Here is a 10,495-nt window from a genome sequence, read left to right as displayed (position 1 = left end):
ATATGTTTTTAAATCAATGTTAGTATATTATATGAAGTGCTATTGCTGTACATAGTGAATGGGGGGGAACTGTCATGAATTTGAATTATAGATGAAATTACTGCTTATGAAATGGTATGGTGGAGTACTGTCTGAAAACAGAAATTTTATTATAAATTGATGTAAACTGATATATTAAGAAACTGTGTTTGGACACAATGTCCCAGTTTTACCTTATCATGTGTTTATCTTTATTATTTGAAATAATCATATGATGTGATACAGGGATTTAATAAACTGCTTTAATAAAATAAAAGGCTTTATTTGTGAACATGGCTGTATTACAAAAAAACCCCACCCTAATATTAAAACATCGTCAGACAGGACAGCTGCCATTACAACACCACATCAATAATAAACCAGTCCCAAACAAGCAATAAATAAAGCGCATAAAACAAGCACTGAACAATGCAAACCAGTGCCAACAAATAAATCCCATACATTTGCTTGGCCCCTAACCTCCTTCTTCTCCTTTTTCATTCTTGAGTATTTTAACATGCACTTGACACTTCTGCAGGGAGAGGAGGCCTACAGGAGGTATATTTGTCCTATCCAGATAGCTTTGAGTTCTGATTGGTTGGGCCACTGAGTTCATGGCCTGCAACATGTGGTAATATTGAGGTGTCTCAGGACATGTCATGGGTGTGGCAGACTGTACTCTTGTGGCCATTAGCACAAGCAGACTCTCAAACAGGTCTTTGCATTGAACTGCAAGTCTCTCTATGTGAGCCACAATTCTCTCTTCATGCTCTGAAGCCTTTTCCATGCCTTCCCATTGCCATGAATCCTTTTCCCTTTGGTACTGCACCTGCTTGTTACTCCAGTCCAGAATGTCCATCACAAGATCATCAGGGAAATGTTTCTTTTTGGACCACTCTCTGACAGTTTGAAATCCCAGGGTCCTTCTCGAGTGTATCTGAGCTGCCAAGATACAAGGTCTTGCAGAAGTTGAAGGACCTGAAAGCAGGTATAACACAAGATATTGTCATTTCAGTACTTTAAAAGGTTCAGTGCATCCGCAGAGAAACGTGTCTGTGGAATCTCAATGCCCACAAATGTAAAACACTGCTTCAGTATATTATCAGAGGAACACTTTGGTTCCCAGAAACTGGGTGCAACTGAGTTAAGCAGAGTAAAAAGAACACAAACAATGATAAGGCAAAATTTACAAATTCTATATGTTTAAAAATTGCAGATCGCTGTAGCCTGTTGAAGAGTTTACTGTTTACACGTACTCAATATTATGTAGCATGGCCAGTTTGTATGGTAGCTATGTATTAAAAGAGAAGACAATATAAAGGGTTTTACTTTTAGAACTGTTACACATAATTGTAGGAATGAGTTGAGTACCAAGTTAAACTTACATTTTGAATGCTTAATTACTGTTTGTGTTTCCCAGTCACCAGTCTGAATTCCCAGGAGAAGGTGCTGGTACATGCCTCATCTTTAGCAGATAAATGCAATTTGCTACCTCTTGTAATACATTTTACAGTGGGTCATAAATTAGAAATTTCTCCCATTCCTATACAACAAACATGGAGCCAGAAACTTACCAAGCTCTGGGACTACTTATGTCTCTTCTATTTTTGCTGCCAGTTCTGCGACAAGCTCCTCTCCTTGGGGAACCACCAAATAGCTCCTTTGAATATGGATCCAGGATGTGCTGCAGCTGCTAAAGTGACAGAACCTCCTTATAAACCACTGTGAGCACCAGAGTCACTTCACTGAGTCTGCTGGCTCCCCTCTTGTATGGGAATAGTTCAGGAGTCAGAAGGTCATCATCCCAGCTGACCAGGCTATCCTGACTCAGTGCTTTCTGCAGTACCCAGCATCTAGTCAAATTTCTCATAAAAGAGACAGAATGACGTAGCGCTCCCAAAAGTGTGGCTTTCAACCCTGGCTCTCAGTTGTCTTGAGCTGCTTAATCCACTCCCTGCAGTCTGCTGAATTTTTCCCTCTCCCCACCCCCTGCTGTCAGTTCATCTGCAGTTTCTTAGTGAAGAGAAGCTTCTTGCTTGCCTCGTGCCAGAGATTAACCAAAATCTGACTGTAGTTCATTCACATTGTGAACAATGTGTTTGGCAGTGAACTTCTTTTCATCGGTGGCCATAGCTAATGCAGGAGATAGTTCATTCTATTGTTTGCAGCTCAGCAGTCAGAATACAGTGTTAAATGTTGAGCAGCTGTATTTGAACCTGTAGGATTGCTTCCATTCTGGGAGTTGACTGGCTAGTCTTGAGACAGAAAGAATAAGGAACACAGGGTAATGGCACTGTGTGATGGAATTGGCAGATTGTCAGGATATGAGTCTAGGTGACCCAGAGCCAAGCTGCATCCGCACTACAAAATGATGCACTGTGGACTAGTGGGACTCGGGACTGGACAAAACCCTCTTGCTGTGTCCTAGGCTCTGGGTCCAAGGGCTTACTGGCCTTAGTCAGCTTTGTGTGTAGACAGAATGACGGCAGGGCTTGAGCTCAAGCCTGAGTGTAAGCCCAGGGTTACATTGCACTGTAGACATACCCTCAGTGTTGTGTCTTCAACATCACAGAGCCCCAGCTATATAATAAGGGACGTGCTGTGGTATCCTCTCAACACATCAGCCAACAGAACTTGCTGAATTTAAAGATGGCACAGGAAATGAGAACAATAACTGTCCTTTGCAATGGGCTGTTCAGATTACTACCTCTCTGGTCATAGAGGGAATCATTCTATTTACCTCCTAGGATGGTAAAATCCTAAGGGAAAAAATCTAATTCTAGACGAATGTGTGCATATCTGCATATCTTCAGATATCACCACCGGAAATATACACGCCCACCAAACTCATACAGACTCCTTCCCCTGCCCAGAAACAAACAACCAACCTCCAAGCTGCTCACCATGGACCTACAGAATTTTGCAAAGCTGAGGTACATATGTGTGTTAGAAATTAATTATAAGTCCTTTCCAAGACAGATGCTAGTGATCTGAAACTCTAGCAATAATTCTACTTTGAATAAAGGAGACAATTTAATTTGAGCAGTTTTAGACTGATACTTCAGATAGAGAAATGTCACTACTAACGTATCAGTGTAGAAGAGGAACAAAGAGTAACTGGTATCATTTTTATATCATATGCTGCATCACGTATAATCTTAGTAGTATGTGAAAGAGCCCTAAAAATAAAAGATAAGTGTTTTCTGTCCAACACATACGGGCAGTCAATATATTTCTGTCCTTGCCCAATCTGCTGTCGTTCATGACCATTTAAAAATCATTCTACTGCACAACAGTTGTGTGGGTATAGTATACTCTTGTAACACCAAATAATATAAATCAAAACCTAATTCAAAGTAAATTTTCATAGCAATATGTTGAGCTCAAGCAACATATTTACTGTATGTATTTACTGATCTTCTATAACACTGTAATTGAATCACAGAGAATAAAAGCTATTAGGACCAAATGGACTAATAGGTCATCTAGCCCATCCCCCTTCCACTATAGAATGTATTTTCTAGTACTATGTCCAATCTAGCCTTACTATAATCTTTAATACTTTTATGATAAAACTGACTCTCTTAGTCACTATTTAAGATTTATATATGAGAGAGGAATGCAAGGGAATAAAGCATTTTAAAGTTTATAGCTCTAGTGAAAACACTTCATTGAAAAGTAAGAGCTGTACATAGGTATGCAGGATTCAACTGAAGTCATTACTTGCTATAAAAGCATGTTGCTTATGAAAAAATATTTCATCCTAGCATATTTTATTTTCAGAATTAGTGAACATCATACATCTATGCTCAAAGTGTATTTTCTTCCAAGTGCTTGAGTCTACTCAATTACTGAATTTGAAACTGGCTAACATAAAAGCAAAAAGGAAACATAAGTTATGACAAATCTGAACACTTAGGCTACGTCTACATTGGCAAGATCTTGCGCAAATACTCTTTAACTCAAGAGTTCTTGCGTTAAAGTATTTTCATAAGAGAGCGTCTACACTGGCATGTGCCTTTGCGCAAGAGATGTGCTTTTGCGCAAGAGCATCTGTGCCAGTGTAGACACTCTCTTGTGCAAGAAGCTCCGATGGCCATTTTAGCCATCGGGCTTTCTTGCGCAAGAAATTCATGTTGCCTGTCTACACTGGCCTCTTGCGAAAGAACAGTTGTGCAAGAGGGCTTATTCCTGAGCGGGAGCGTCATAGTTCTTGTGCAAGAAGCACTGATTTCACACATTAGAACGTCAGTGTTCTTACGCAAGAACTCCCCGCCAGTGTAGATCCCTGCTTTGGCGCAAGATCGCACCAATGTAGACACAGCCTCAAAGCTACCGCTGTTGATCTTTCAGGGTTTGAATTAGCAGGTCTAGTTAAGACAGCTAATTTGAACTGAGAGGAGACCTCTGGTTGATGCCAGTAACCCTGCCTTCACGAGGAGTAAGGGAAGCCAAAAAGAGTGTTTTCCCTTTCACTTCCTGGAGTGTAGATAGTGCCAAAAGCCAAGTTAAGCTACTTTGACTTCAGCTATGCAATTAATGTAGCTGAAGTTGCATATCTTAATTTGACTTTGTCCCATAGTGTAGATGTATCATCTATTATTGAATCAAACCACAAGAAATCTCTTTCTCTAGTTACCATCTTGAAAACTAATACAATATATTTATTTTTATATTAAAAAGTATCTGAATCTACATGTTGATAAACAGGTTTTCCTTTCTTTTAATAAAAAAATTATGGAGGTCAATTCACTGATAATATGAATTTATTGGTACCAAAGATAAGGCACTGTGCTAATTCAAGAATGACATTTAAAGAAAACAAAACACACACTTTGATTACTGTGCTTTCTAGGACTAAACAGCTCATCTACATAATAAGGAAACAGGACTGCCAAGAATATAGTGTAAGGAACTGAATTCATTAGCAATTTTTGCCTCCTGTCCATTAAAAAATAAAAAGAAAGTGCTGGAAAAAATACTATTAGATAAATAATGTAAATATACCTGTAAAAGTGGGTATTATATCAACCTAAATAATACTTGATTGTATGCAGAGGAGAACTGAACTGCTTTAGTCACAGCTATTTCACAAGACAGTGCAAAAGAACCCTAATAACAGTTTGTGGAGTCTTCTTGGTGACCTAGGGAGACATAACCCTGGATACACTACAAACATATGTTGATATAATTGCAGCACACAGGGATGTGGAAAAACTACACCCTCAGTGCTGAAATTTTACTGACCTAACTTCCAGCATAGGTAGCGCTATGTCAACAGGAGTGCTTCTCCCATTGATATAGCTATTGCCTCTTGGGGAGGCTGAGTATCTGTGCAAGCAGGAGTAGCTGTTCCATCCCTGTAGGCAGCATCTTCACTAGGTGCCACAGAGAGGCTTAACTGTAGACAAGCCCTCAATAAATCATAAAGGAACAGCTTGATCCTGGAAAATGGATTATTTTACTTTTGTTTGCTTTACAGCTCTCTCTTCTATCCCACACTAACCAATAGCCAGCCACTTATTTAGAGGAAAGAAGATTTAATTTGAGGGGAGCTGCTATAGAAAACAGCATAAAATACCATATCCTAACAGGGCATGAATTTGATAACGTGTTAAGAAACAAAACCAAAAGCTGTTGTTTGAATAGTTTGCTACAATGTTTTTATGTAATAGCACCACACTAGTGTGTGAAAAAGCACAGTTTCAGCAGCACATACCAGCAGATGGTGTCACAAACTGAAAGTGATGGAAATCAAATGAACAAAAAACATTGTTCCAAAACCAGAATTGGTTTCAAGAAAAACAAAAAACAACCCCCCCCCAAACACACCTAGCCTCTCCACCCAGTTATATGGAAGAAAAAAATTCTCTCATCAGGTTGGCATCTCTTTCATATTCAGATCTTCTCACATGCTCAAATTTCCCCCATCTCCCACTGACATCAATGGAAGTTCTTGAAGAGAAAGCAGAATATCTTCCATTTGCTATGTGGCTCCAAAAACAGAATGTTGTTCTGAATGATGTAAGCTGCTTCTATTACCTATTCTATAGATCTTCTCAACAGTTTAGAAGAGAATAAAGGAAACAAATCTCTGATTGGTCCACGAGTAAATCTTCTTGCATACAAGATGGACTTTCTTTGGCCATCACCTCAGATTTCCAGATATATGAATTCCAAGGAAAATATGACTTACAAATACTGAGCATTTTCATAGCAAGAAGGTGGCTCTGGAGGGGAGAGAGTTACTGTGACATAACCACATATATAAAAGTATTTAGTTTCCTACACTCTAATTGTTTACAACCTAAAAGTCTCCTACTTAAATAATAACACATTCAGAAGCAGAGTTGCAATACTTCTCAAAAGTAATAGCTGCAGCCTTCACAGGGAGAGAGCACTGTGGTAAGAATTCTTTGTTTCCACATACTGTTTACCATGTTAACTTGTAATCAGACAGAATTATAATCAAATTAAACAGCAATACTATTAGGAATATATTAGTGAAATAACACGCATCCTCCACAGAAAAGATTTTTAAAAGATACCCAAATACTACATTATATCAGTATCTGTAAAACTGTTTCATAACCTCTCCCCTCGCCCCACCAAGATTGTGTCCATGCATATAAGGCAGCTGAAAGTCAGTAAAAGATTTCATAGCATCAAGGCTAAATTCTTAGTCTTTGTTGCAAAAAAATAAAAAATTGTCAAGGATGAAATCTTGATTGTTAACACCAAATACTAATAAGAAAAAGCACAGAAACATGGCAGGAAACTTGCCATTTCCATATAACTTACAACAAAAGATCCTAACATTCACATGCTTTAAAACACATTAAGAAACCTGAGTGAAAACATTTTACTGATAGAAGGCTACCAACTAATCAATTTGTTCTTTTTAAGTTCATTTGTCAGTTAAGTGCTTAGAACACATAGGTAGACTCATTTATATGAGCCTATACATACAGTATGTCACATGCTGTTGTTTCCCACAGAGCGAGATTGTTTTTAAATGAAGTGGCCCTGGACATGCAGATAGTGTGGCAAGGGAAAGGTTAAGATCAATAAAGAACCCAAATGATCTTATCAGAAAAAGTTTTGTTTTACTTATATAACTTCTAGTCAGATTTTCCATTCTTATGCATTTTGTCTTCCTCTTGTCCAATGAGACAAATAACTTTGTAGCATCCCTTTGTAATTTTGACCATCCACATCAAGTTCATCACATCCAAGACAACACTAGAGAAAATCCAGGCGCTTTGGGCTGCAACTCCTATTCTATGGAAAGCCTCTGTCCCAAACACAGAAATGACATTGCCATAATAAATAGGCATGACTGCAATCCTCACTATGAAGAAAACAACTGTCATCAGTACTCCATTGATGATGTTGGCTTTTGAAGATTTGGGGTAACCAAGCACTTCAAAGAACCACCTGCAAGACAGAAGTGTACACAAAACCAAAGAAGTTTCAGATATTTCAAATCCCTTTTTATAATCAGTTACTATTCATCATTTTATCCACAAGCCCTCCCAGTCCTAAAATGGTGCCTAGTATTGTGGTGTCATCTAAAGCTCTTTCGACCAGTGAATTGCCTTGATTCAAAGCACCATGTAATCTCCATTACTACCTAAAAAAGTTTTATGATAATGTTTTAAGAACTAGAATGTACAATAATCTCCTAATTTGAATTGTAAATTAATATGTAATATAATAAGTGTGCATTTTCATTGCTATTATTGTAGCGTAAAGGAGTGGTTTTCAACCCTTTTTTTTCATTTACAGACCGACCCTTAACATTTTTCAATAGAGGCTTTGGAAATCTTAGACTTAAACTGTGAACCTCCAAGGGTCTTTGGAACACAGGGAGACAATCATTGCTGTAGAGCTTGGATAATTGGTTTTGTAAAGTAACTTTAACACGACAATTGTGAAATAATTTGGTTTTAGTTCTTTGAATATTTTAATTAGCACTGCCTGATGAAAAACTGGTATTCAATATTTTTAAAGAAGTGTCAATTTCTCACCTTGTGCAGTAACAGGAGTTCTTCAAGATGGTGCCCCGTGGATGCTCCACACTGGCCTTGGTGCCATCCCAGTGCAGGTATCAGAGATTTTGAAGCAGTCCCTGTAGGGGGCTGCACATGCACAGCACCAACCGACACGTGATTTCCAGTGGGCACTGCGCCTGTGCGGACTGCACTCTCCAGTTCCTTCTCTACCCCAGAGGCCCTATAGGTCCAAAGTAGGAGGAGAGCAGGTCATGAAGCATCACGGGGACACCATCTCAAAGAACTCCAGTTACTGCACAAGGTGAGTAACTCCACTTCTTCTTTGAAAGATCCCTGTGGATGCTCCATGCTGGGTGATTTGAAAGCAGTATCATCATTCGGAGGCTGGGGCTTTGGAATATTGTAGAAGGCCAATGATAAAACCGCAGAGCCCACAGAGGTATTCTGCATGTAAGAGAGTGTGTAGTGCTTGGAAAAGGTAAGTTGTGATGTCCAGGTGACTGCCTTGCAAATGTCTGAAAGTGAGACATTGCGTAGGTATGCAGTGGTAGAGGATACAGCCCCAGTGGAATGAGCCGTCAGAGTTAAGGGTGGTTGTAGGCTCTTCAGGGTGTAACAAAGCCTTATGCAGTCGGTGATCCATTTGGACAATTTCTTTTTTTGATATGGGTGGCTTTTTAACCCATTTGTTAAATGCTAAGAAGAGCCAAGGGGATTGCCTAAAGGGTTTAGTTCTCTTCAAGTAAAAAACTAGTGAACACCTGATGTCAAGAGTGTGCATGGAAGCCTCAAATGCATTGGCATGTGGTTACAGAAAGAATACAGGTAAGTTTAGTGGTTCATTTATATGAAATGAGGAGGCCACCTTAGGTAAGTATTTTGGTGAGTACAGAGGGTTACTTTATCAGAGTGGAATATTGTTAAAGGTGGGTCAACTATGAGTGCCTCCATATCTCCGATGCAGTGGGCCAATGTTAGGGCAACCAGCAAAGCAACCTTCATGGAGTGGTATTCCCAAGAGCAAGGTGAGGGAGGCTCAAAGGGTGCTCTGGTGAGAGCCTGTAGTACCAGATACAGATCCAAGGATGGTATGAATTGTGACATGTCAGGATGTAGGACACGCAGCCCTTTAAGGAACTTCTTGGTTGTGGGGTGAGTAAAGACAGAACAATCCTCAATTTGGGGATGAAAGGCTGTTATGACTGCTAGGTGAACTTTAATGGAGCTGAACGAGAGTGATGACTGTTTTAGAATGAGGAGGTAGTCCAAGATGAGTGACAGTGGCACTGATATCAGATCATGTCCTTTGGGAGTGCAACATGCTGAAAAGCTTTTCCATTTATATGTGTAGGAAGAGCGTATGGAATCCTTACAACTGTGAATGAGGATTGTGTGTATCTGCTCAGGAAGCCCTAGTTCAGATTGGGAGAGCCAAAGAGAAGACATGCTGTTAGATGCAGTTTGCGTAGGTCTGGGTAGGTTTGTGTCATCTGGCCCAGTGTGAGAAGATTGCGCTGGAGTGGGAGAGTGATGGGAGAACAAACAAATCATGAGCAGGAAGGGGTACCAGGGTTGTCTCAGCCATAAGGAGGCTATTAGTATGACTGTGGTCCCATCTGTCCTGATGTTGTGGACTACTTTGTCGAGGAGTGGTATTGGGGAAAAGCATGATAGAAGTCATGCTTCAATGGGAGGTGAAAGGTGTTTCTGATGGATCCCTTCCCAATGCCCACTCTGGAGCAAAAGAGTATGCATTTGGTATTGTGAGGCATGGCAAACAAGCCTGTCAATGGGCAACCCCATTTGAAGAACAGAAGATGTACCATAGAACAATTGAGTACCCATTCATGATGTTGAGGGAAATGTCTGCTGAGAGCATCTGCAGTTACGTTGGTGACCCCTGGGATGTGAACTGCAGAAAGGAGGATGTTATGGTTGATACAAAAATTCACAACTTTATGGCCTTGGTGCATAGGAACCGGGGTCTGGCACCCCTTTGTCTGTTGATGTAGAATACACAGGCGACATTGTCCGTAAGGACACATACATGTTTGCTCGTGATGGAGTTTGTCTGCATGCTTTGTGTATCACATGTGCAAGTCCATCTCCTGGACTGACTAGAGACCCTTATTGGTCTGGTCACAGAAAAGGGCATCCCAGCCCGTGTGGAAAGCATCTACGGTAAGCATGCAGTAGGGGGGGCAATTGAAGGAATGGCACTCTTCTCAAAAGACTGGATGGTTTGGTCCACCATAGGAGGGACGTAGTATGGTAGTATGGTAAGCCAGAGAGACATGGGATGTTTTAAGGGTTTGTATACCACCGAAAACCAAATCTGTAGGCAGCACATGTGCAATCTGGCATGCAATACTACAAAAGTGGTACCTACAATGTGCCCTGGAAGTTGAAGGCAGTCCTTGGCTGTAGTGTTTGGAGAAAGGTTCAGCATTGTGGCTAGAGAC

At 40.2% G+C, this 10,495-nt stretch overlaps 1 protein-coding gene across 4 annotated transcripts in view; it reads right to left on the bottom strand.

Annotated features, from left to right (window-relative positions):
- Positions 1 to 202: 202 nt before the first annotated feature.
- TLCD4 (TLC domain containing 4) overlaps positions 203 to 10,495 on the bottom strand; it is a 114,940-nt gene continuing 104,647 nt past the window's right edge. For 2 of the 4 annotated variants that reach the window (XM_089780539.1, XM_089780538.1), the window contains exon 7: positions 203 to 7,455. In XM_089780539.1, the coding sequence (XP_089636665.1) occupies positions 7,140 to 7,455 (316 nt within the window). In that variant the 3' untranslated portion in view covers positions 203 to 7,139. The remainder of the gene's footprint in view (positions 7,456 to 10,495) is intronic. The other 2 variants (XR_016350266.1, XM_089780540.1) reach the window with 2 other exon arrangements.

The sequence above is a fragment of the Pelodiscus sinensis genome, chromosome 9 (genome assembly GCF_052426305.1).
Source record: "Pelodiscus sinensis isolate ZL-2025 chromosome 9, ASM5242630v1, whole genome shotgun sequence".
NCBI classification, from domain to species: domain Eukaryota; kingdom Metazoa; phylum Chordata; order Testudines; family Trionychidae; genus Pelodiscus; species Pelodiscus sinensis.
This window is presented reverse-complemented; position numbering and strand designations above follow the sequence as displayed.